The 27,710-nt window shown below is 38.6% G+C and overlaps 1 protein-coding gene across 4 annotated transcripts in view; it reads left to right on the top strand.

Annotated features, from left to right (window-relative positions):
• Positions 1–27,710, top strand: part of bcas3 (BCAS3 microtubule associated cell migration factor) — an 846,307-nt gene that overhangs the window by 339,795 nt on the left and 478,802 nt on the right. For all 4 annotated transcript variants that reach the window (XM_039756733.1, XM_039756734.1, XM_039756732.1 and 1 more), the window contains exon 15: positions 12,748–13,012. In XM_039756733.1, the coding sequence (XP_039612667.1) occupies positions 12,748–13,012 (265 nt within the window). The remainder of the gene's footprint in view (positions 1–12,747; positions 13,013–27,710) is intronic.

Raw genomic sequence — 27,710 nt, 5'->3', positions numbered from 1 at the left:
GGTGAAAAGTTTGAGGAAGAGTTTGATTGTCACTAGCTTCTGGAAATGTTGTTAATAGGAGGGGAGCTAGCTGAGCAGAGAATTTCTTATAAAATTCTGCAGGGTAGCCATCAGGGCCTGCTGCTTTCCCGCATTGAAGTGACTTTATAGCATCTAGTAATTCTGATAGCTCCAGAGATGTATCCAGTTTCTCCGCAATAAGAGTATCTATTTGTGGTATCTGTAATGTATCCAGAAATGTATTAGATTGTCTGCTGTCTTCTTTAAACTCCGTAGAATATAAGGATTTATAGTAGTCTATATTTTTATGGTCAATGATTTTGTCTCCGTTCATGTTGGTGATTACTGGGATTGCGTTACAAACTTCTTGCTTGTGGATTTGTTGAGCTAACAGCTTATTAGCTTTCTCTCCGTGTTCATAGTAATGATGTCTGGATTCATAAATTAGTTGTTCACTTTCTTTAGTTGTCAAGAGGTTGAATTCTGAGTGCAGATCCTGCCTTTTCCTATTTAGAGCCTCGCTTGCCTTTTTAATATTATTAATAAGGTGCAATTTGAAATTACTGTCTGCTTTGGAGGTTCTATAGCACATGCCTAAAATAAGGTTTCTTTTTTTAATGCTTTCAGATGAATCCAGATGTCCTCACTACGGAAAAATGTTCATTTAAATTCTGATTTAATAATTGGCAACCCTCCCTCCTTTTCTTTTCTCCCTATCCTTCTAAAAATGTGTACTCATCTGTGCTATACACTTCCTCATTTTTGCTATTTAGCCAGGTTTTTGTTATTCCTATAATATCATAATTATGCTTAGTTACATCTAACTCCACCTTCTTTTTTGATACTACTAGTATTAAGTCAAGCTATTTTAATGTGTTGCTTATTGTACTTTTGTACTGAAACTTTGAGTTAGAATTTGCATTACTATGCATATTTGATTTTACAGTACTGTGTGTCTCCTCATGTACAGTTCTAAATATGGAATGTCGTAAACACCCTGTTCCCCACTTTCCCAGTTTAAACAGTCCTCAACTAACCCACTTGTATGCTTGCGAGGTTCGTCCATGAAAGCAGGAATTACTTTATACGAGGTGTGGCAGAAAAGTAATGAGACTGGCAACACTGCAAGTGATCTGTCAACGCTGCGCTGTTGTCCTTGATAGAGCACGTGTATCAGTACCCTCCCATAGCTCAGTGCGAGTTTCAACTCCTTCCGTTAACTATGTGATTTTTGTGACTGCTATTAGCGAAGTTGTGTTTTTGGTTGTACGTCACGCAAAATGGAACAGCGGAATTTGGAGCAACATTGTGCCATTAAATTTTGTGTTAAGCTTGGAGAATCGCCATGTGTGACGTTTGAAAAGTTAAAACAGGCCTATGGGGGAACATTCTTTATCCCGAGCTCAAGCTCAAGTTTTTCAGGGAGGCCTTCAACTACGAAAATCAATGAAAACATCGAACGTGTGAACACTCTTGTGAGATCAGACCGTCGTTTAAAATTAAGAATGTTGAGTGAACAATTAAATTTGAACAGATTTACCGTTCATCAAATTTTGACTGAACATTTGCACATGCAAAAGGTCTGTGCCAAAATGGTGCAGAAAAACCTCACAATTGAGCAGAAGGATAATCGAAAAAACTCATTCCTGTGGTTCCCCAGCCCACTTATTCACCTGACCTCAGTCCGTGTGACTTTTTCCTTTTTCCTAAACTGAAAAATGTCCTCAAAGGACGTCATTTCGGGACTTTAGAAAACATCCAAAAGAGTGTAACGGACATGCTAAAGACCATACCGGTTGAAGACTTCCAGCGCTGCTACCAACAGTGGGAACAACGTCTCCATCGGTGTGTAGCTGCCCAAGGGAACTACTTTGAAGGGGATAACATTGATGTTTGAAAAAAATAAAAACTTTGGTAAATAAAAAATCAGTCTCATTACTTTTCTGCCACACCTCGTATATTCAAGTTTTGACTTTATATATTCAGGAATGACTTTATATATTCCGAAAATCATTGTAATTGCCTGTTTGGCACCCCATAGGGCACTGTATAATAGATATATAAAAAAACAGCTAAGGGGATAGATATATACAGTAGATAGATAGGAAGGAAAGGCACTATATGATAGGCAGACAGAGAAGCTGCTATATAATAATAAAATTGCTGTTATTACTTTATAGATATTATTTATTTACTTACTTCCTACAGTGTAAAGTCACGAGTGCGTGCTTCCCATGTACATATACAAAGTACAGTGATGGCAAAAGTGCATTCTTGAAATGATATAGAACAATCATCATGATTTGAGTTTGCCTCTGTTATAGTGCATCTGAGAAAACAGCAATGTCAAATGCGGCGGTGTTGAGTTGGGATCGTGAACGCGAATGAGAGAATAACAGAATTAATAAAAAAAAAGCTAACCTTTACAAGTTACACTATCATAAATTACACCGGCTGTTACAGACTGAATCAAATGTATGTTTTTATTTTAAAATAGTAAGAATACGTGCAGTTCACTTTTCAAAACAGACTCATCTGGAATCGAACCCGTAAAATTCAGACTACCAGTCAAGAGCTGATACCATTGCGCCACCACAGCGCTCCAAACAAATGCATGTCAATATCTCATTTTAACGCGGGTTGTTTTTCCGTAGTTATATTTTTCAATAAAAGCACACTTGTTCTATTATATTTGTACTTTTTGTGAAACTGTTTCTTTGATGTTTGGAGTTCAGGCTTCACACATTATAAACTTCATGTCTACATTTTGTCAATTATGACTAAAATATGAAAAACTTCTTTTTTAATGATGTGTATACATAGATCTATGTAGACACGGAACGCACATGAAATGCAAGTGTTCCAAATAACGATATAGTATTTATAAAAGGTGTAATTTTGTTTGACTTCTCACTCAATACAACTCCAAACAACTGACACGCAGGTAAACAGACTTCAGCTGAGAAAACTATGCGCGGGTAGGGGATGTGATAGTAGGCTGCTTACTGTTTGCTGCTTAGCCACAAATTTAGAAGACAAAAGACGTGACGGAGAGGTGTAAAGCGTTTTAAGGTGGGACGGATCTACAAGTTTTTTCGTAGGCTCTGGTAATTCTAGTGTTAATCTTACCTGGACTGGCATGTGGCACAGGCAGAACTTCAGAGATTCACAGGTTGTGACAGATGTGACAAAAGAGAAAAGTTCCTTAACACTAGAATTACCAGAGTCAAATGTATGTTTTTATTCTAAAATAGTAAAAATACGAGCAGCTCACTTCTCAAAACAGACTCCTCCAGGATCGAACCCGTGAAGCTTTGATTACCAGTCAACACCTGATAACGTTGCGCCACTGAAGCTGTTGTAGCAACTGCATATCAATGTCGCAGCCTAACACAGATTGCTTTTCTGCAGTTATATTTTTGAATGGAAGCACATTTGTTCTGTTATATTTGTACCTTTTGTGAAAGTGTTTCTTTGATATTTGGAATTCAGGCTTCACACATTATACACTTGTAGCAGTGCTACTCTCAGTAGGAACTTCATCTCCCAGCAGTCCTTGCATGGGCTGTTTGGGTCAAAGGTGGCCAGAGGGGTTTGAAAAGAGGGCAGGTGTCAGGAAGGAAAAAAGGTTGGTTTTGTTGTTGTACGTTGTGTGTTGGATTTATCTGTTGGACTGCCTGCCGTTAATTCAGCCATATTTAATCATTGTGTTCCTGGATTGTATTCGTTTGTTGGGGTTTGGATCGTCTGTCTACCTGTGTACTGAGGACTGTGTTTTGATTCATTGGCTTTCCCGCAAGAAAAGGAGTGCTCCTGAACCATCCATCTGTCTTCATCCTTTCAGCAACTACCGGTAGGACTGTGTTTTCCCTTCCCTTTCAACATACAGATCTCTGGACTTAATCTCGTCATTTCCCATTTCATCTGGTTTGGTTTTTCCATGGACTCTGCTGTGTGGTGTTTGTGTTTATATGTTAAATGTAATATTGCCAAAGAGTTCAGGGGTGGTATTATTATTTGCAGTTAGTTAATTTAATTTCATTATATTCTTTATTGTTTAATGTTCCCAGTGGTCTTTATTTGGTCTCTGTAGTGAGTGTGTGTGGGTCGATCCAAGGCTGGTGTTGTCCCTGGGATTTCCTCCACTAAAATAAATAAATCACCGTGACATTGACGGTGTGAATTTTAGCAGCACTTGACCGCTACACACTTCATGTCTACATTTTGTCAAGTATTACTAAAAAATGAAAAAAAAATCTGTTTTAATGATGTGTTTACTGTTCATAGATCATTGTAGACACAGGACACACATGAAATGCAAGTGTTCCAAATAACAATATATTATTTATAAAAGGTGTCATTTTGCTTTATTTCTCACTCTACAACTCTAAGCAACTGACACACAGGTAAACAGACTTGAGATGAGAAAACTGTGCGGGATGAGGGATGTGATAGCAGGCTGTTTGCTGCTTATCAACACATTTAAAGGATAAAAGAAGCTGACAGAGAGGTGCGAAACGTTTTAAGGTAGGACGGATCTACGAGGTTTTTCGTAGGCTCTGGTAATTCTAGTGTTAAATGCTATTTATATTTAAGGAAGCCAGAGAAGAAAACATACTTTGAAAAACTGTATGCCAAGCATCAGTTACTGTTCTCAAAAAAAAATACTTAGAGAATGTACCCTTGGGACTAGGGCTGTTTGATGTCTTGAAAGTTTACATCATCAAGTTTACAGGATAGATAGCAATCTAAAAGAGAGATGTAAAGAGTGAGAAATTGTGGGTATTTGTAGTCTGTGAGCACTGCAATGACACATACCTGTACTCTTCCCATTCAGGCTTTGTGCATTATGCACTAATCAGGCTGCCTTCACTCAGCTACTGTGCACTATTCCTAAACTAGCAAAAGTCAGGAATCCCAAGTGCCTCCTGCTGTAGATATGAGTACCTGACAGCTTTCTTGTGAGGCACATAAAATTAAGAAAAAAAAAAGTGACAGTGTCAGTTTACTGTTTTGAGGAAATTTCTGCAAATGTTTGGATCCATTGACAATATGCCTAGCCAATCGACAATGGATGATAACATCAACCATTAGCTCATAAGACAAATCTCTACTCTACAAAACAGAGGTTTTAGCAAAAAAAATAGAGAAGGAGCTCCTTTCTATAATATCACACGATAACACTGAATGTGTCAAAGGTAAACATGTTCTGTCATTTGTCAATCTATTATATATATACTGTTGCTGCATTTGAGTTTCTACTACTTTTATGGTATTCCAGGTCGGAAGCCTGTATTCAAATAAATAATATAAATTTCGAAAATTTCACTTTATAATGCTAAATTGGACAGAGTTTTTCATTATAATGAATGCCTGTTTTTGCTAATGCTATCAACTCCCTGCTTTAGAGATTAAGAAAGTTGTAAGAGAAGGACTTGAACAAAACATATCACTTTGGACTAAATCATGGTCCTCTACATTACTGATTATTATTCACCATATGTATTAGATCATAGATTTAGGATTGTTGTGTTCAGGATTACTTATATAAGCATATGACTTCCAGTGATCAATCTTGTATATCAACATGAATGGGTGGTTTTCTTCAAATGTTTTTTACAACCTTTGAAATATATCTGATTGATGATTAAAAAAAGATTTAAATTCAATTTTTTAATGTAATGAAAAGTAGGAAATTTAGATGTTAATAGATAACCGTCTCTTCATCATTTAATGTGGTGATGGTTCACGCTCAGAATGTGATCCCAATGTAGGAGACATTTTAAGATGTTGAGGTCATTTGTCTGTGTGCAATGCTCATTTATTTTTTTATCTTTCTGTAACATATATAGTGCTCATTGTTTAATTGGAGGATGTTTTTGTTACTTTTTAAATTTGTTTTTTTTCTTTAGTATTTTACCTATTATTTGACTGTTTCTAGTTTAGTTTTTTATTTTTTGTGACTTACTTTTATTTTGTGAGATTTGTTTAAGTATAGTTTTTGTTTTACCTTAAAACTGCAAATTTGGTAAAGATTTTAGAATTGCATGCTATGTCTCCATAACAAAGGTATTGTACAAGGTGGAGTCAAGCTAAAGTTAGAAAATGTGATTTATTAGAAAATGGAATGAACCTTAACAAAACTAATAATGCTATTTATTAATGTAGTCTCCACCCTTCTAAATGCATTTGAGCCACTTGTCTGGAAGTGCTTGGATTCCAGCAGAATAAAAGGTTTTGTCTTATCCTCGAAAACAGAAATGGCATTATACATTGAGAAATGACATTATCAGTTTTGTTACGTTTGGTTCCATTATTTAATAAATCCCATTTTCTAACTTTAGCTTAAGACTTCCCCTCATAGAAATACACAGATACACCCATACTTTTTTCGCTCCAAACATATATACAGAGATTTACCTTTTGAATGTTTTTTTCAAGTGTTTCACTTGCATTGTAGCAATGTCTATCAGTTTACTTTGACAGCATTAAGCCATGTATACCTTATGAAACATATAATTTACACAACCTGCTAGACATTCCTGATTTAATAATTGTTACATTATCACACTCTCTTGTTTTGTGTTTGATTGACATAGGCAAATGAACACTACAGTTTTGCAGTTTGTTGACCAAAGTAGCCTGCCATTTTACCTTTTTTTTTCAGTGTGTCACAAATCTCTACCATTTTATAGATTTCTTTGAGAGTGTTTTCAAATTTGACTTCTTCTCTCCCTTTAATTGAGTTCCATAAAACAGGCTCCTGAGTCATCATTTACACACTTGCTCTTGTTATTGCAGTGTCATGCTTTAGGTAACTCCAGATAGGACCTTCCCATTTACAAACCAGTTCTTTGCTGTGTAATCTTGTTCAAAAACATGTTCTGTCTAGACAGCTGACAACTGTCATGCTCATTAAGCTACAGTGCCATATAGTGCATAGCCATTGTAATAAGGATGATAAAGAGTCACAATAAGGTTTGAGGATGGCTACCCCATATACTTGAAAAAAGGTAGTGAAAAATAACAATGTCTTTACAGACAGGAGTCCAAAACTGAACTGATTAACATGTTGAAAGCTGCTGTAAGCTGAAAGCCGATGTTGGCATGGAGAGAACTTCAACGATAAAGGACAGAAAATTTAAAAGGTTGGAGGTCCAAAAACCAACGAATGACACGTGGGTTGGACTCCTTGTGCACTGACATCCACTGTAAAGCGGCAAGATCAGTGACAAGGGTGAACGCATGGCCCAAAAGGTAGTACCTCAGTTGTTTACTGCCCATTTGATTGCCAAGGCCTCCCGTTCCACCGCTGCATACCTGGTTTCCCGGTCCAGACATTTCTGGCTGAGGAACATGACAGAGTGTTTGACATCATTGATGCTATGGCTCAGCACGTCACCCAGTCCTGTGCTCATAGCGTTGGTCTGGAAGATTAAAGGCAAAGAGAAGTTAGGAGCCATTAAAGCAGGTGCCAACGTAGAGGCCTACTTCAAGTCCTGAAATGCAGCATCAGCTTTATCATCCCATACCATGGTGTTAGGGGCCCGCTTCTTTGTTAACCTTGTTAACCTCCTTAGCATTAATACTGAGCATCATTCCGGCAACTGTATAGACACATCTTGCTTAAGCATTAGACATTAGGATTACTCAGGCAGTAAGAGTGCCAAAAGCGTTGTTGCCGAGTGTTGCTCGGGAAACAATATAGGCATGTCTTGCATAAGTGACAGGCCTGTGTGTTAGTTACCCAGGCAACAATGCAGACTTGTCATCTCCTAGCCTTATAAAGGTATCTTGTAAGAAATGTTTTTTTTAGCAGCCCAGGTATTGCATGCTCTTAACAGTGATACGAGCAATGATGACGTAGTGAAGCTGTCTACAGGCAATGAAATTGAAACGGACAGTGAAATTGAAAGTGATTCTGATGAATCTGAAGGTGACGTTCATGCCAATTGCCCATGTGCAGTGTGCTTTTCAAAAGCTGATTAATCTGGAAAAAAAATCCACAAGGAATCACACGGCAATTTTCCCAACTATGACGTTGGATTGTGTATTTCACCATGTTTCAAGATATACTACAAAAATGACACATTTTGGCAATATATGCTGTATGGCATTAGCATTATTTTATTATTATTATTATTATTCATTACTATTATTATTTGTATCATTATTGTACTTTCTACACTTGATTTTGTACTTTTAATGTTTTGCATGTGTAACCCCCTTTCACCACCATTCCTTTATCGGTATGCAAGGACCTCTTTATAATGGTGTCGCCACCTCTTTTGTTGGCAAGTACACTATAGCTCACCTTCAACCTTTTAATACATAATTCAATCACTGTTACTCAGATATTAAGAAAAACAAAACTCTCTTTACTTAACTGAAACATGAACAGTTTTCCAAACTTGAGATATTTACAAATATATACACAATACATAAAACACAAACACTAAATTATTTATATCTATACATATATCATGGGTCCAAAACTACTGGTGAGCTCAACCGGACTTATTTCCACAGTCAGTAAATATTATTCACTCCGTTGGAGGCCCCAAACGTAGCTCGGGTGTGTAGTGGCCAAACAAACAAAAACAGAAACTGGCTCCTTCACTTGAAAGTTTACTCAAGCCACTTCAAAACAAACAAAAAAAAAACACCGACTTTGTTTTATTTATTCCTCTTTATACTCCGGTACCTTCTTTAGGCCTCTCGTCTCCCTCTTTCTCAAACCCCTCTCTGCTCGCTGATTGCCATTTCTGCACTGGTGTCCTGCTGTCTTTCCCTTTATCACCCAACTCCTTTTATGCTTTAGCAGTTTGCTAAAGATAGTTCCTCTTTCTTTCTTTCTTTCTGTCTTGTTTCGGCGTTTTGCCTCAACAGTGCCTCTCTTTTCTCTTCCTTTCTTTCCGTCTTGTTTCTGTGTTTTGCCTCAACAGCACATCTCTTTTCTCTTTCTTTCTTTCATTTCATTCAATAAACTTTATTTACACAAACTCGCAGTTATATATTCCTTTTGAAACCTGACCCAGGTTACACATGTTTTACAGAAGTAAGATCAGATTTTTAAAAAAATGTAATGCTAAGCAGGTTAAATCTATCAAAGGGGCCACTGTCTTGGAGACCCATGGTAAAAACCAGTGATAGTACCTGGCCAACCGAAGAAAGGCTTCGATCTGCAACTTTGTTTTTGAATGGGGCCATTTCAATATGATGTCTGCCTTGGAACACCTTTGTTTCCTAGGATAGAGTTGAAGTCCGGCTTTTCCAAGTGCCTGGAGTTCAGCCTCAACCTGTTGTAAGTATTTCTTCTATGTGTTGGAATAGATGACTATGTCATCCACGGAGGCGGCACTTATAGGAATTGCGGGGCCGTAGCACTTTATCCACCAAATGTTGGAAGGTGGCAGGTGCCCCGTGTAATCCAATAGAAAAACACTTGGCCTTTGCAGAATCCGTTAAAGGATCCTGCCAGTAACCCTTCAACATGTAAAGAATGGTCAAGTATTTCACCTTTCCAAGTTGCTCGAGGAGGTCATCCAGTCGGCACATTGGGTAAGCGTTGGAATTGGGAGACTTGATAAAGTTGATGGAAATCATTACAGAACCTCCAACTTCAGGGACCAATACGGTTGGGCTGGACCAGGGACTATGACTTTTGTCAATTACACCAATTCCAGCATATTTTTGACCTCAAGCTCCACTTCATCACGTTTTGCCTCCAGGAGGCGATAAGGCCGCTCCTGGACAATTACCCCAGGTCTGTAATAATAATATGCTCAATCAGCGAGGTCTAGCCTGCCTTCTTGCTCACTCCCTTAGGGACGGACAGGATGATTACTCCGAGTTTCTGCTCCTGTTGGGACGTCAGATTAGGACTGAATTTAAGGTTTTTTTTACAGGTTAAAAGAGAATGTGGCTGGCCAGAGTAAGGATCGGGATATCTGTCCCTCCATGGCTTTAGCAGGTCGACATAATAAATCCATTTGCTCAGTCGATGATTTGGTTGTTTAACCAGATAACTGAGCCCTTGTCACTCAGTGGGATAGCCTCGAGATACTGGGTAGCATAATCTACAAGGACAAGAATGTATTTATGTCCATGGGCTGAAGGATGAAAGGGTCCTACAATATCAACCCCTATGCATTCAAATGGGATGTCACTTAGGGGAGGGGGAATTCTTTTTAGGAATCTAATGTAACTGACATTCTGGACAGGAAGTGCAGAAATGTCGGACCTCTTCATGGATTCCCGGCCATTAAAAGCGGAGCTTAATCACCTCTAATGTTTTGGTATGTGCCAGTTCACAGACAGTCCGCTGTACCAACAGCAGTGACCTTGTCTACCCGATATAATAAATCATTATTAATACCAAAGTGGAGGCCTGATGGCATAGCATTTAAGGTGGGTTGACCATTCTCTGAAACTACTGCATTTTTGGCAAACTTAAGGGAATCATCATTCCACTGTTCCCATTTAAAGGACGCCTGGGTTTGTCTAAACTGAAAGTGTGGTAAGTGGGTCTGTACTGACCTCAGTGGGTGAAGCCTCAGACCATGACATCGATGGCCCGGGCTCTGTAGATTGAGTACATTGGGTCACATTGAGTAGACATGTGACGGTTTGTTGCCGGCGGTGTACACAGTGTGGAAACGGTTTGGGGATGATTATCTCCATCCCTTACTATGTTCAAAGACTTAACATACCTCTTTTAATCTTAGACTAGTCTCTGCCGAGTATGATGGGAAAGAGTGGCTTTTACAGCACTGCTATCTGAACGGTCCTTACGGAGTCTTTACAGCCGATCACACCGTACTGATACCACCAAGTTTCGCCATAAATACAGATCAGGAATACTTCTTTTTCCCTTAAGGTACTGTTGTGGTAAGACATAATTGCGAGTGACAGTAGAATTGTTGCTGCAGATGTCAATGGGTGCAGTAACCCTATGACCACTCACCACCACCACTTTTGTCCAGTGATAATGATGAAACGACCCTATCGGGATTGGTACATGGACCTTTCTACATGCTCGGATGTGGCTGCCTCCCTATGTCTCTCCACCTTGTCAATCAAGTCATAGGCTTGCCTGTGGACTGGCTGCACAAGGAAGTTGGAGAGAGCATTTGCCAGTGGGTCACAGGCAACTTGCTGTACGACTTGTTTGGAGATGTTGGTTTCTGGCCTAAGCCAGCGCTCTGCTTTTCCCCACAAAGATCATATGCCTGAGGTCTTGTTGGCTGCTTTGGATCTAACTTCCGTTTATGGCAGAGCCTTGCAGGCTGGTCCACAAAAATGCCATACCTCTTTAATATCTCAGCCTTGAGTGTGTAATAGTTGGTGGCATCTTCGGTATCAAGGTCATAACAGGTCCTTTGCGCTTCGCCCTTCAGGAATGGCACCAATATGTTAGCCCACTCAACACACTCCCAATGGTGTCTTACAGCTATATGTTCAAAAACTCAGAGATACGACTCTATGTTGTTGTTTTCTTGTAATGGCTTCAGTATCTAGGAGCCAGCCCTTGACTGATCCTGTTGGACGGTGATGCATGGTTAAACCTATGCTTCCACCTCAGCGAGCTGGGTTCGGGTTTTGTTCAATTGGACCTTAAGTCCTTGTAACTCTGTGGCCATGTTGTGTAGCAAAGAAGTCAGGTCTTGTTCTTCACTCATTATCAAGCAATGAATCTGCCAACTATGGCAAAGTAATAAGGACGAAAAAGAGTCACAAAAAGGTTTTGGGATGGCCACCCCATAGTGAAAAAAATAAACATGTCTTTACAGACAGGAGTTCAAAACAGAACTGACTAACATGTTGAAAGCTGTTCTATAAATATGGCTGAATGGAGGAAGAGGTGGAGTCAGGATGTCTGGAACAGGAACTGAAGTGACAGAAAGAAGGGTTCTGGGATATGACATCATAAGAGGGAGCTGGAAGTGATGTCACCAGGGACTGGCCTGGTGTTAATGTCATTGACAGGTGACAGTACCTTCCCCCAGCCTGGCTAAGAAATAACACTATTTGACCCAGTAAACCATCTTCTATGTGCATGTGACACTATTTAGTGAAAAGGAGAGATTGACAACAGCAGTGTTAGGAAATGTGTGAGTAAAAATTTTTATTTACATTACCCTGCTAGTTCTACTTGCTATTTTACAATATAATTTCAGTACCATGCAAACATTTGGACACCCCTTCCCAAATTACATATTTTGTTGACATTTATCACATTTTACTGCAGAACAAAAGATTAATGATATCCTCTAATAATAACTGCATTTGCTAACATCATGTGGTAATCATAATACTAATTTGTTGATAGATTTATAAAAAATGTGCTATAAAAGTTGAGCTGTGCATATCACTGTTGTAGGGCATTTAAAATATATGTCTTAAAAATACACAAGGGTTTTAAATTATATACAGTATACAGACATCATAAAACATCATAAAATGTTTCACATTTTTGTTTGACTTTCATTGATTTCAGAGGTGAACCAACATTTGAACCATTGAATTAAATGCAGTAGTAAAGACATAACTTAACGTGCAGAAATTAGCTACTGATTCGGATACTGGTTGTATTGCACTTAATCCAACAGGGCAGAACTTTAAGGCTTAGATTGTCTATTATTGCTCTAAAACAGATGTGAAGTCATAAACACTGATATAGTTAGTAAGAATTTGACAAATGCCTTAACTTTCATAATATAACAGTTTTTTTTTTTTTCTTGTTAGGTTCAAGATATTTGCTTCAGCCATGACAGTCGCTGGGTGGTAATTAGTACTTTACGAGGAACTTCACATGTTTTTCCTATTAATCCTTATGGCGGTCAGCCATGTGTGCGAACACACATGTCTCCCAGAGTTGTGAATCGGATGAGTCGTTTCCAGAAAAGTGCTGGCTTAGAAGAAATAGAACAGGAACTGACATCCAAGCAAGGAGAACGTTGTAGTCCAGTCCCTACTTTATCAAGCAGCCCATCAGGATCTCCACTTCATGGTAAGAGCAGCATCAGTATTGTGTTTCAAAAAATAAATGTGCATTAGATGGCAAACAAAAACCCTGAAAATTATTTTTCCCCACAGTTAATGAATAATAGAAACAAAACAAATCTCTCTGTTTGAAAGTTAGTGTTAATGGTACAAATTAGTTTTATAAATTGGAACAAAAATGAAGAATAAAAAGTTAAACATTTCTTGCTGATTTTTTTTAGCATATTCTTCCCTTTTGCCACTAGATTATGAACAGTTACATGGCATGTAATTTTCTCCTCTTACTACAACTTAAATTGTAAACATTTTACTAATAAAAAATTTTGTTTTTAGTCATTGCCTTAAACCAGTTTTTCATGTTTCTCCCCTGACAGATAACATCACGTTTTCATCTGTAAATAGGATAGATGTGTGTATATATGTTTGGAAAGGGTACAAATAATAGGCAATTGCTAACCCTTTCTCACTAATCTCTCTATTATAAAAAAAAAATCCTGGGAGAGAAAGGCTAGGGAGACGAGACGTGATCTTCACGTGAAGATCACGGAAGACACTTAAAAGACCCACGAGATGAAAGAGATTGGCCACGGAGCATCTCGTGGGGACCTTAAACATGAGACTTTGTGCCAAGAGATTGATCCAGGACCGTCTCGCGGGGATGTTGATCATGAGATTCTTGCAAGACATGTCCTACTTACAACCAATATCAAATAAGACCACAGGCAGCAAAACACTCAGTCATGTCAAGGCTTTTAGCACACACAGATTCAGGGCTCTCGTATAAGGACATTACTAGATAAAACGTCGATGACTAAGCGAGGAAGGAAGAGCAGTGCAGAGAAAAGAGACTCAAAAGCGTTGGAGAGAAAAAAATGCAAAAAAGAAAAAGAATAATCTAGGTGCAAATTCAGAAAATAAGGAAAGTAATATTTAGCCCGGAACTAGTAGAATTGAAAAAAAAAGCAGGTCCAATCGGGCTCAGAATTAAAAGACAGAGAGTAAAAGACAAAATAGAACTTCATAAAGACATACAAAAACATTGGCGCTATACACATGCAGAGCAGGTTAGAGATTATGAAAGCAGTGGAATTTGAAAGGCTCAAAAAAAAAGATGGCGTGAAACACATGCAGAGAAAGGTAAAGAATATGAAAGCAGTAAAATTCGAAAGTATTGTAGCTTCCCAGCCAGGTTGAAGCCATTTTGTTTTTTTGAGTGATTGTTAGGGAGGGCGGCGTACAGCACGGAAGACTGACAGCAGGGTATTGATTGATACGGTAAGGGTCCTGGGACTGGAGGAGGGGTTGGAGAGGGTGCTAGAAGGTTGTGTTTGCGGTTACGAAGTTTGCTTTCTTTTTCTTGATTGTTCAAGTAAAACTTTTGTGAGACTTTACTACGTCTGTCAGTTTTTTTTTTTACTTCTTCTCTTTCTGAGCTGGATGTGGAGGTCACTACAGTATCAAAAAAGATAATAAAGATTGCATTAGCACAAACAAAAGGAAATTATTACTCGAAAAAATGGGAAATAATCATCACAGACCAGGGGCCTCATGTATAACGCCGTGCGTAGAACTCGCACTATAACATGGCGTAAGCACAAAAGCCGAAATGTGCTTACGCACAGAAAAATTCAGATGCAGGAATCTGTGCGTACTCCAACTTCCACGTTCTTCCGCTACATAAATCCCGATCAGCGTGAAAACTAACGCCGGCACGCGCTTTATGTAACGCCCCTACTCCTCCCAGAATTACGTCTCTTTGAATATGCAAATCAATATAAATCGCCTTTAAGCGCAGCCTTCTGTGAAAAGACAATAGGAAAAGCACGGGGGAAAATATAAGAATTTCAGCGAATACCAAGTGGAGGCAAAGGAAAAGCATACTATTTGTTCAAATAAACCGTAGTATAATCAACAAAAGGAAGTTGATCGAGTGACTTAGCGTGTTGGAGAAAGTTGAAAGCTCACATTCACAAAATTGCACAGTGCCGGAAATAAAAAAAGAAGAAGTAACATAACAAAGTCGCCGTGAAAAGCCGATTTGTAGCCCACTGTCTGAGTGTCATATGAAAGTTTATTAGGGTACAGAGAAAAAAGGCACACAGTGGGGAAAAAGCACGAAATGTCAACTTTAATCTTGACATTTCCACTTTAATCACGTAGTTTATTTTGTCATTAAAGTAGAACATCATAAACTTCATCTTAAAATCGTTTAATTAACCAGTTTCTCAAATCACATCGTAATTAAAGTAGCACGTTAAATGCTTTGTTTTGTATTTGATCTTCTATGTGCCTATGTGTGGGAATCACTACTTGCTTCTTAAACCGGCTCTCTTCCTCCAACTGGACACAGAATCCATGACATTCGTGATATTACAGCTCTATGAATAACTCAAACACTGAGATGTATACGTGATATCATTTTCATGATGATAGGAGTTAAAACACGTTATTAAACATGTGTTTCACTTCGATGAAATAATTTATTGCAGCAGTACTCAGGGGCGGCTCTAGGCTTGTGGAGGCACTGGGCAGAGAAAGAATCGGTGGCTCCTTCACCCGCCCGTCAGTAAGGTAGCTTATGCACGGTGGATGGCCATGTCCGTTGCAGACACTGCTTAGCCGCCTCGTGCTCATCACACAAGCATTTAACTTTTGCCGAAATTTGTTGCTGCGTTTTTAGCTGTGTTGTTATTTTCTCTTTCTGATTTATATTCAATATATATTGGCGTAGCCGTCACTGCAGTCAGTGCTTTTCTTTCCAAAAGTAACCGATCGCCATACAATCAGCTCTGTAATAGACGTTAAGCCTTCTGTAAGCTTAGCGCCGATTCTTCAAAACGTGTGAAGAACATTGAAATATCTTTGTAGTGCATGTTTAATTATTCTATTCTTAACGACATTCCCAGTGAAGAATATAGATTATTTAAATGAAGTTAAAGTTTTATCTGTATAATTTAATAAACATATTTTGCTGCATTTCATCTTAAAATGATATCGTCATCATATGTAAATACGCTTTATAAAGTGGCTGAGGTTGTGCGATATTATAATTAGTGCAAGTTAACAGTGGGGTGATTGTATTTATAAGTACAAACAGTTCCACAAGGTGCAATTGATTGAGTGCATTTAAAGTTCTTGGGATGAGACTGTTTCTGAACCGCGAGGTCCGTACAGGAATTGATTTAAAACGTTCTGCAGTGGCTGAGACAGCGTGTCCATGAAGCTGTATATAATTCTCTTTCCGATCAGCTGCTGCTGTGATTCACACTCAGATACAGTGATATAAATACTCCGAGTCGTGCAGTGAGAGTAATATGGAAAAAGATGATCAGCTGTGGCAACTCCTAACGGGAGGAGCTGAAAGAAGAAGAAGAACAATAAGAAGAGGAAGGTGCAGTGAGAGTAACAACGCTAAATCAGTTATGGTATTTGGAATACTATGGCTGTTCCCTGGACCATTATATTGTTACAAGTTAATTACAATCAGATGCGTTACACTAATAAACAATATGCAGTTAGTTTCGGTGTATTTATAAAGCCGCGTCATGAAAATAATGAGTAATCACACAGGAACAGTAGCACTGCTTTGACGCTGGGTGCCGATAGTCTGCAAAACCGAGCGGAGAACTTGCGTACGACAAGGCATGAGGTACCGTGGAAAAGTGCGTGGCTTTACGCCAAGTGTAGGTTTTATACATCGCGATTTGAACGTGGAAAAGTTCTTACGCAACATTTCTGTGTGTACGCACCGTTTATACATGAGGCCCCAGGTGTAATTGAAAAAATAGCAGGACAAAGTGAGATCAGAGATAAAAGACAAAGAGTAAAAAACAAAGTAAAACGTCATAAAGAGGTTAAACAAGTGGGCCAAACACATGCAGAGCAGGTTATAGATAATGAAAACAGTGGGATTCAAAAGACTCAAAAAAAACGTAGGCACGAAACACATGCAGAGCAAGATATAGAATATGAAAGCAGAAAAAAACTAAAGTGTCAAAACAAAGAAAGTCAAGATCTCAGCGCAAACAAAGAGAAATTATTGCTTGGAGAAATAAAGAAAAGGCGAATAGAGATTTAATATATGGACAAAGGTGATATGTCTGAAGTATGTAAATGTTGTAAGGCTTTGAAGTTTAAGTCATAGAATTTCAAAAATGGAGTCTACCTCACATGCATTTATTGGTTACTTTACAAAAACATGATTAACTGCTGATGATGTAGGTCATTTTGTCTGTGCTGAAATTCCAAACAGAGAAACCTATCCTGAATTTTGGTAGAAAGTCATTAAACATGTCTCACGGACCTAATTTAAAAGATTCAGCATGTTGGGACTCTAAAGATTCCAAATATTGTTTTTAAAGAAGTTCTGAAATAAAAGTGAAACTAATGAAATAGTGACAATTCAAATAAAAAAAAAAATCTTAAAAGTGTGTATCTGGAAAACCAAACATTGGGGTTGGCAAGTGAAGCCCCCTAGTATAAAGTAAAAAGTAGAGTGACTTTCGTAGATGATAGACAATTTTTAGAAATTTTTCCTATCTTTTAAGTATCTTTCCCAAAACTAGTAACTCATTAAGTGCAGATATGCTAAAATTGACAATATTGAGTAAACAATAAAAAATGTAGATAGGAGTACCTGTGTTTGATTCCAAGGCCTGTTAAATTGCACCATTTTTTGGTGCATGTTTTGGTTTCTCCAGGAATTTTAAAGATGTACATGTGAGGTTAATTGACAACTTTTTTAGCCCCATTGTTAGTGAACTAGCAATCCCTTCAAATGTGATTCTTGATTGTACCTGCTGTTGCTGAATGGGCTCTGAATTCCTATCTCTTTCTAATAGGAAAAGTAATGTCAAAAATTGGATGGAAGTGTTTAGATATATAAATGTCAACCTAGATTAGAGAACAAGCAGTCAGTTATCATTTTTCTAAGGGATCTTTATATTCACCTAATTTCTGGAAATACATCAAAACAATTTAAAAATAAATTTAACAATTTTCAGATCTACTAACGGGAAGTGTGAATTTCAGACAGATGCTGCATTTTTCTTTACAGTAAACAGTAAAGAACTTGTTGACTTGCAATGTAATTTCAGAGCACTGCATAGCACCTTGGAAACCTTCAAATCATGTCTTGCTTTAATTCCGTAGACACAATTTTAAACTGAATGGACTGTTCTCATCAAATTTTTATGGTGATACCCAAATTTGTTTAGAACCTTCTTTTACTGTATTATATGTATTATTACCAGTTATTGCATATTCTATAACCATATTCTAAGGACATTGGTTCCTTTTTCAGGTTTCATTTCATTCCTTTTACACCTTATTTTTTTCTTTCTCTGGTATGGCATTCATGGTGCTAGAGTTTTTCCTGTCATAAACCTAAATGTATGTATCTGGAGCTTCAAAGTTGTTTGTTTTCCACAGTTAAAAATAAAATAGACCCTTTAATATGATTTTTAATTAAGTTGGAATGTCTGCATGAATAGTGATTTATAGTGTCATCCTCACAATATTCTTTTTAAAACATTATAGGGAAATTTCACCCTCCTGAGCAATGTGTTTTTTGACTGTTTCATTTACAACTTTCATATAGTGAATGTCCTTAATTAGAAAGATAAACTGGTTGTTTTTTTGCACCATACCATACAATTCCTCAAACCTTAATTGCTGTTCTTCAACATCTTTTCGTTTTTCTTTGAAGCAGAACACTGATTACATCTTTAGATAGTTTGGTCACCAGTGCTTGGTATGATATTATTTCCGCAGCTTTCCTCACATCATGATTTAGTGCTTTTTGTTTAGGGCTAAAATTTTATACATCTATCTAATTGTGAAATAGTTTATTTTTATATTTGTTAAATGCTTTTTTTAAATATTTTTTTTGGTGGCACAATGCCATAGTAATTAGCACTTCTGCCTCACATTATTTGAATTGAATTAATGTGTTCTTCCATTATTCATATGTTTTGTTTTTTATGCAGTCGGGTTTCTTCTCATAACCATTTAGATTAATTAGTGACTGTAAATTGGCCCTGTGTCAGTGGGCGTGAGCATTGATGTCGTGCCAAGACCTTTTCTCCTGCTTTGGACACTATGATGCTTTGTTCAGAAAATGAGTCACGAAGGAATACAAAATAGTGTAGGGCATATTATACTCATGGGAGAGTTTAACTACCCAAGTATTAACTGGACTAACTTTGCAAATATCAGGTTTCAGAGATGGCTGGGATGGCGACCCAGCCAGGACACCCAGGAGGACCGGAGGAGAGCTTGCGCCTTCCCCAGACCATGTGGGGGTGACCACCCTGGTATCTTTGGGGGCCACGGGTACAGAGCTTTGAAGCTCCACCCTGTAGAGGCCTTTTGTCACCGCCAGGGGGCACCCCTATGCCTTTGGAGCCCTGGACCTCAGCACTTCCGCCACACCCTGAATTGCTGGGGGGAAGAAGAGCAGAGACACCCAGAGTGCTTCCGGGGATGCAGCTGGCACCACACTGGGGCGTGTCCCTGGGAGGTTGCCGGAACACACCTGGAGCACATCCGGGTGCTTATAAAAGGGGCAGCCTACTTTCATATGATGGCTGGAGTCGGGAGTTTAGGAGACAAGTTCTTGGAGTAGAGGTAAAGAGGCGGCCGGAAGAAGCAAGGCATTGGTGTTGTGGCCAGGACTTTGGACACTTGTGGGGTTTGTGTGGTACTGGACTTTGTAAATAATATATAATAAAGTGTTGTGAGTGACATGAACGTGTCTGCCTGTCTGTGTCCAGGCCAGCCTCCACACTGGGTACAGGATTTTTTAGATGTAATCACTGACTGTTTTTTATGCAACATTACGGCACCAATGCAGGTGGAAGTCTGTCAATTTTGTAATAATTAGAATAGAATTGAGGGTGTGGAGGTAATTGAACCACTCTGGTCAAGTGACCACAATACAATAGTATTTGGGAAGAGTGCAAATTCAAAGATCAAAACTGTTATGATTAACTTTGGTTGGACAAAGTTTGAACAGGTTCAACAAAGTTTAAAAGGGATGAACTGGGATAAGCTTATAAGTGTGCAGACAGCTCAGGTACCATGTAGCATGTTTAAAAATGTTTTACATATACAGGTAAAATTCCGTTACAACAAATATCTTTAAAGCAAAATTTTAATTACAATGAAGTATTTTTATTGTCCCGACAGTTTCCCCATATGACATGAGTCTATAAAAATCTTGTTACTACGAAATACATTCAGCAGATACTTTCATTACAACGAAATGCCCAAAAGACCTTGGAATGCCTGAATGAAACATCCACAGAGCAGTTTTTTTCTGTGGTTGCAGCTCACTTGTGCTCAACAATCCCCAAACAGAAACATTGTAAAAAAAAATGTCTTTCTTTAAACCTTCCTCGTACTGTTTTTTTGCTATTTTTGTTTTTGGTGGTTTTCAGTGATACCTTTTACTTATTGCTCGTCAACATTTGAAAAACATCCATTGGAATTTAACTCATTGTCACCATCCTATAGAAACGGTAGACACGAAACACTATAACAGTTCATATTAGAAAAAAACTTTACATTTTTGCGGCTCTCGATTACGGCAAAAAGAAAAAAGACATTGCCAATGAATTCGGAATTTCGGAATTTCGCCATTGACACTGTCAACATTCTTGAAAGGCTAAGCAAAAAAAGAAGAAAAATCTTGGGTTACAAATCTATATGAACTGCTGCATTTGAAGACGTCGAAAAAGCAGTTTTTATGTGGTTCAGTGATGCTCTTTCAAGAAACATGACTGTTAATGTGGCACTCATTCAAGAAAATGTGAGCTTTCTAAACTCTCTTGGGAAGAAAATGATGATTTGGCTTCTGATTGATAACTGTGCTGCCCACAACATGCTTCCGCATTTAGATAACTAGGGGACACCCCCGGGTTTGGTTTACGAGAGCTTGTTATTTTCATGGGAATTGTTACATATGTATTATTTTCACTTTTACTTTAAAACTTTTGTAAAAACAATACTTGTCCTTTATTTCTGGCCCCAGGCGTGTTTACATCTCTTTCTCGCAGGACGTATAACGCTGCTCGTGTTGTGAAGGGGGTGCCATCGGATCATCTGCTGTCTTTCTGCTGCTGCTGTCGCGCTGCCTGACGATCATTTAAAAGCCTGTACAGCAGCTGTCCTTTTGCCACTTCGCATCTCTGCCCGTCGCTTTGGGTGGGGGTGGTGGTCATCTGCTGGCTTTCTACTGCTGGCGAGCTGTGTGTTTTGCTTGTTTTAAGAGCTGGGAGCAAGTTAAAGTGTCTCTCACGGGACTTCACATTGTCTTCCGAGAAGATCACGTCTCGTCTCCCTAGTGTCCCTCCCCAAGATTTTCTTTTATAATAGAGAGATGTTCGTGTCGAATTCCTCCCATGCAATTGCACTGCAGTGCTTCAGCCATTGGATTTAGGCATCATTCGCATCCTGAATGTGTATTATCGCAAGGAAATGCTGAGAAAAATTCTTGTCAGCATAACTTGTAGACAGGAGAAGATTAAAATTAACGTGAAAGAAGCTATTGAAATGATTGTGGATGCCTGGATGCAAGTTAAAGAAAGCACTATAGCTACAAATACAGAATTTCATTACAACAAAATATTTTTTAGGTCCCCGGAAGTTTGTTGTAACGGAATTTTACCTGTAATGCAGAAAAGGTACATGCAAAAATTTGGAATTAGTAGGAATTCAAAAAAATCTTCCCAGTGGTTTATTAAGGAGTTGATAAAGAAATTGCAAAGGAAAAAATAACTGTATAAAGTGTAAAACTCTAGTGAAAATTGAAGGGTGTATGAGAGCATGAGGGCAACCATCAAAAAGGTGTTAGGGATGCTAAAAGGCAGTTAGATAGGAATATTACATATAAGGCAAAAGATGACCAAACAGGATTATTTCAGTATTTTTACAGTAAAAGAACAGTCAAGGAGAAGGTTAAGTACATCAGGAATAGTAAAATAAAATATAAAAAGTTCAGACAGTGAAATAGCAGATGCTCTAATCTTCACATATCAGGAAATTGATAACCACCCAGTGGTAAAAGGGACTAGCCACTAAATAGATACTGAGTAATATTTTTATCTATTCTGGTAATTTCCCTGATTAACTCTGATGCCTTCTTGGTCTCCAGTTTATTTTTGTGGGAAAGATATGAAATTATATGTCCTCTTAAAAAAGCCTTCAGAGTTTCCCAGAATATTCCTGCAGAAACCTCTGAGGATGCGTTTGTTTCGAGAAAATAGTCAATTTGTTTCGAGGTGAATTCTGTTTAAGATTCCAGGTACTAAATGAGTATGTAGAGCATAGTGATTCAGTTTTCAAGATCAGAGTGGCAAGTTCCGAGATAACTATAGCGTCTTGCTTGCAAGATTTGATAATGGACAATGAATTATTATGGATAAAGAAATAATCAATTCTTGAGTATCTGTAATCTACTGGTGAGAAGAAGGAATATTATCTTGAGTTTGGATTTAAAAATGTCAGTGGGTTTGATAAGTTATGATCCATTACAAACTGTGTGATTGTTTTTGCAGTATTAGATGTTATCGCCACTATAGTTGAAGACTTCTCTAGGTCTGGATTTAAAACACAATTAAAGTCTCCAGCCATTATAATTTTATCAATATTCATATTGGGAATAGATTAAAATACAGTTTGGGTAAAATCCCTGTCATTCACATTAGGTGCTTAGATATTAGGGAGATTGTTATGGGTATATAGAGATTGTTTTATACATTAAGATTCCCACACCTCTAGATCTCTTTGTATAGCTGGAGTGATCCATTTGCAATCTAAACTGGTCCTTTCTTGTTAAGTGAGTCTCCTGTAAAAATAATACTTTAACATTTAGGCCTGTTAGGTGGAAGAATACTTTTTTTTCTCTTTAGATTGTGATTGAGACCTTTGACATTCCAACTTGCAGAGTTCAGTGTTTGGTCAGAGAGACACTGTTTTTGAACTTTTGAAGACATTTTGTAATCTTAAAGTAGAAGTAGTGTGTTGTTTCATAAATTAGCTTTAATGTTGATTTCATACTATTGCCAGGTATTGTGGCTAAGGACCTTATTATTATGTTGGCACTTGCAGTTGTGGGTGTGAAAAAGATAATAAGAAATAACTTGCTGTCTTGTTGCACCCCCTCCCCTTCCCCAGCCCTCCCCCATTTTGGTGGTGGTGGTGTCTAACATTCTGTGTTCTTACCTCATGCCTATCTACAAATTGCCATGCATCCTTATATTGTGTTTTACTTTGAGTAAAGATACTTATTAAATATACAGTCTGTCACAGGTGGCTGGGGTGACCTGGCCGGGACGCCCCGGAAGAGGGCTTACGGCCACCTCAGACCACGTGGGGGCAACCACCCTGTTGCTATGGGGACCACAGGTACAAGTCTTTGAAGCGCAACCATGTAGGGGCCCGCGGTCACCGCCAGGGGGTGCCCCGATGCCTTGTGAGCCCTGTACCTCAGCACTTCCGTCACACCCGGAAGTCATTTGGGGAAAGAGAAGCGGGGACACCCAGAGTTCTTCTGGGGATGCAGCCGGCACTTCTGCCACACTGGGGAGTGTCTGTGGAACATTGCCGGGAAGCACCTGGAGCACATCCGGGTGCATATAAAAGGGGCCACCTCCCTTCAGACAAGGACTTGAGTCGGGTGGAAGAAGGACGAGGTCTGGGAGGAGAGACAAGGAGGCAGCCTGAAGAGAAGGCATTGTGATGTGGCCAGGACTTTTGGGGTTCAAGCACTTTTGTAAATATGGAGCACCTTGGAAATAAACGTGTGTGGGGCGATTTAAACGTGTCTGCCTGTCTGTGTCCAGGTCATGTTCCACAAGTCATAATTACTATAATAAATTTAGTATTGCTTAAACATTGTTTGTGTTTATTCATATGAGGATTTTATTTAGTGTTACATACTGAGTTGTTATTTGTCTGTGTTTGCTTGTTAGGTTTATATTTTGTCCTGATACTTTATTTTCTTTATTGTTAATTTTGCCAAATTAGGTTTCTATTTGTTACATTGTGCACAGTTTGAACATTATTATAAATTTTTTTATTTAGACTTAAATCAGACTGCACAAACCTTTTGTAGTGAAAAACGTGCCTGTTAATTTTGAATTTTACTAGAATAAGAAATGTCCTTAGAAGTTCATTAATCATGTAAAATAAGTACTGTGGCAGTAGGGGGCGCTAGTGCTCCCTTGACCCTGAGGTAGAATTCCAGACACCAGGTAAAAGTCCAAGACTGTTTATTTTTATCCTCAGTGCACCAAGCACCTTCCACACTACTCATAAACAATAAGCTCACAATCTCAAAACGCAATACTCTCCTCCTCACCCAGACACTTTGCTCCTCTCCCACCCAGCACATCTCAGTGTCTGGACTGAGGCACCATCCTTTTATAGCCCCTGACCCGGAGGTGTTTCTGTCCCATCAGTCCATAGTTCCTAATTCCTTCCAGGTCAGGGCAATCAATCCTTTACTTCAACCTGGGAGCACGACATTTCTTCCCGTCACGTGACCGTGACGTACTCCCGGGTCATACGCCATCACAGGGCCCATAAGCCCCCCCACAGCGACTCCTGGTGGTCCCAAAGGTATCCAGCAGGGCTATGTATAAACACTACAAAGTCCATAAAGCCCTGCTGGACCTCGGGGCACAATCCTGCTGTCAGGAGAGCTCCTCCTGGCGGCCTGGGGGTGCGGACCGGCATGGGAAGCCGGCAGTCCTCCACAGTACATTTAAACATAAGAAATGAGTTGTATATACAGTTAAAGATGAGTAATTGTAAATGTAACTGTGCAGGTAATGGATATATTTCTTTGTATAGTGTTGTTGTAATATATCTTTTTTTTTGTTTCCTGACACCTTAGAGTTATTCATGTTACAGTGTTGTGTCAGAATGTTTTATTGTCTGTGAAGATTAAGGTATTTCCACATTGACATCAACTCATTTACATTATTTTACTTTGTGTGTTGTCTCCATTTTTATCCCCTTTATGCCTGTTTAATATAAGCCTGGATATAGGACAGTTTTATAGTCTATTGTTCGGTTAACTACAAAAATAGGCTTAACTGTTTAAACCCTCTTACAGCTGCTGGATTTGGGTCACGCTGGAAATTATTTTTCTCAGTTTTCCTCTCTTCTGTTGGATGTCAGTGGTCCAAGTATTCATTGTTATCTTCTTCTTGTATTGTTTTCATCTTTTATAGAAATATTAAATGAACACTGGTTTCTTAGCCTCAGTCTTTGTATTGAAATTCGTTTTTTTGGTTTTTGGGCTTTTTTCATTTCAGCATTCACATTGTGTTGTGAGAAAATAGTGCGTCTCTTTTTGGTTGATTTCTGTATTGATAATCTTTACAATTGTTTATTTATATATTTTTACAGTTGGGGAACAGGCAGATTATGCAACTCGTTCAGAGTCACACAGTGAGTCAAAGATATGGATTGGATTGTGGGTTAAAGTTCAGTATCTTAACCTCTATACCACATTACCTCTTTTTAGAAAAATATTTTATAACAGGGCAGAGCTACACCACATTTTCATATTTAAATTGTATATTTTCATCAGCTGCCAACTCTTTTTAATAACTTCAAAAAATATTGAGCTCTGGGTTCATTTTTAACATTCATGATGTGCAATGTAAAGGCTTATGTTAAATGAACTGAATATATCCATTACATACTTGACAGACAGGATATGTATCTTTTGTAACCCTACCAAAAAGCATTTACTCTTAGATTATTAAAGCTGGTCTCGAGGTGTCCTACAGCTGGCTAGGGAGTTATGTATCAAATAAAGATGCTGAATAAAATACTTAGCTAGGTACTGTATGTGCATCACATGCCAAGCTAATGAACTATATATGTTATACTCTAAGCCTAAGATCCTGTTGACAAGTCTGTTTGTCATATAGTAATAATTAAAACCCTGGAATTGACGTAATGAAACAATTTTTTGCCATAATGCATAAATGGGCATTGTTGTTGGTACATTTCTGCCATGGATATCATTGTAGCATCATTTATTAACTTCAACCACTGCCCAACTTTGCCAGTCTATTTTCAGCCCATCATCACAATGCAGCTATACCTACACTATTACATTTATTTTATAAAGAAAAAAAAGAAAAAAACTTCCTGTGTTGTGTTGCATTTTAAATACACACACATAAACTATACATTTCTTATTTTCATATAAAAAGCAGGGCAACACAGTGGCGCTGTGGGTAGTGCTGCTGCTGCCTCGCAGTCAGTTCGCTTCCTGGGTCCTCCCGGCGCGGAGTTTGCATGTTCTCCCCGTGTCTGTGTGAGTTTCCTCCGGGTACTCCGGTTTCCTATCACAGTCCAAAGACATGCAGGTTAGGTGCATTGGCGATCCTACTGTATGCTTGGTGTGTGTGTGTGTGTGTGTGCGTGCGTGCCCTGCGGTGGGCTGGCTCCCTGCTTGGGGTTTGTTTCCTGCCTTGCGCCCTGTGTTGGCTTGGACTGGCTCCAGCAGACCCCTGTGACCCTGTAGTTAGGATATAACCGGTTGGATAATGGATGGATGGATATAAAAAGCAAAATGCAATAACAAAAATCAGTACAATCAAAACATAACAAATAAAATAATTGTGTTTTAAAGAAAACTCATCACACTTAACCCTTAGTACCCAACCAGCATAGAGCAGTATAAAATGAAGAGAACCCCATCTAAAATGGTTCTTCATGTAGAATAAAGCTTCAAATTAAAAAAAAAGTTCAGCATAGGCCTGTGTGTACTTTAAAATTACAGTAATTAATTTTTGCCAAATTCTAAAAAAATTCTAAGTAGATTCTTATAATAAGTATAGTGACGCAGTGGTAGTGCTGCTTACTTGCAACAAGGACACATCTCAGGTTCTCCCTTCGTGGAATTTATATATTCTCTCCATGTCTGTGTGGATTTCCTTCGGGTGCTCCAGTTGCCTCCCACAGTCCAGAGACATGCAGTTTAAATGTATTGGCAATGCTAAATTGGCCCTAGTGTATCTGTGTGTGTGTGTTTATATGTCTGCTTGTTCATCATGTGAGGGACGGGGGCTCTGTCCAAAGATTGTTCCTGCCTTGAGCCCCATGCTTGTTTCAACTTTGCCATGATTCTGCTCAGGATAAAACAGGTTTTGAAAATAGATGGATGTGAAAATGCATAAACTGTGCAAGTCAGTGTCAATAAAACCACTGAAACAGTAAAACTGACTAAACATGGCACAAAAGTCATCCTAGGGAAAGTAAACAAAAGCACATAGCACAAGCACCTACTTTTAGAATAGGTTGTCTTTATTGTCTGTATTAGAGAAAAAGAGGAAAAAGGGTAAAGGCTTGTTACAGAAAGCAATACCCCTAGTAAACAGTAATTGGATTTTAAGGTATCAGGCTGGCAAGGTGACTCCAGGGATAAAAGGGGCATGGAATGGGCAAGGGAATACCAGTCTTATACAGAAAAGTCTATGTTTTGCAAAAGAAATACCATAGGAATGAACGTGGGTGAACGATGGAGAAGGAGCATACCTCTGTAACATACAGATATACGAAGGAGGAGGACTCATGGGTATGATCATGAAGATAAGCAGTAGGTATTGTAAACTGCTATGTTATCCAGGAAAGGGAGAAAGAAGAAGAGAGAGGCAGAACCTGTATTCAGTATGTCTTTT

This window comes from Polypterus senegalus, chromosome 6, assembly GCF_016835505.1.
Source record: "Polypterus senegalus isolate Bchr_013 chromosome 6, ASM1683550v1, whole genome shotgun sequence".
NCBI lineage: Eukaryota > Metazoa > Chordata > Cladistia > Polypteriformes > Polypteridae > Polypterus > Polypterus senegalus.
Note: the sequence above shows the minus strand (reverse complement) of the source record. Positions and strands in the feature narration are given on the sequence as shown.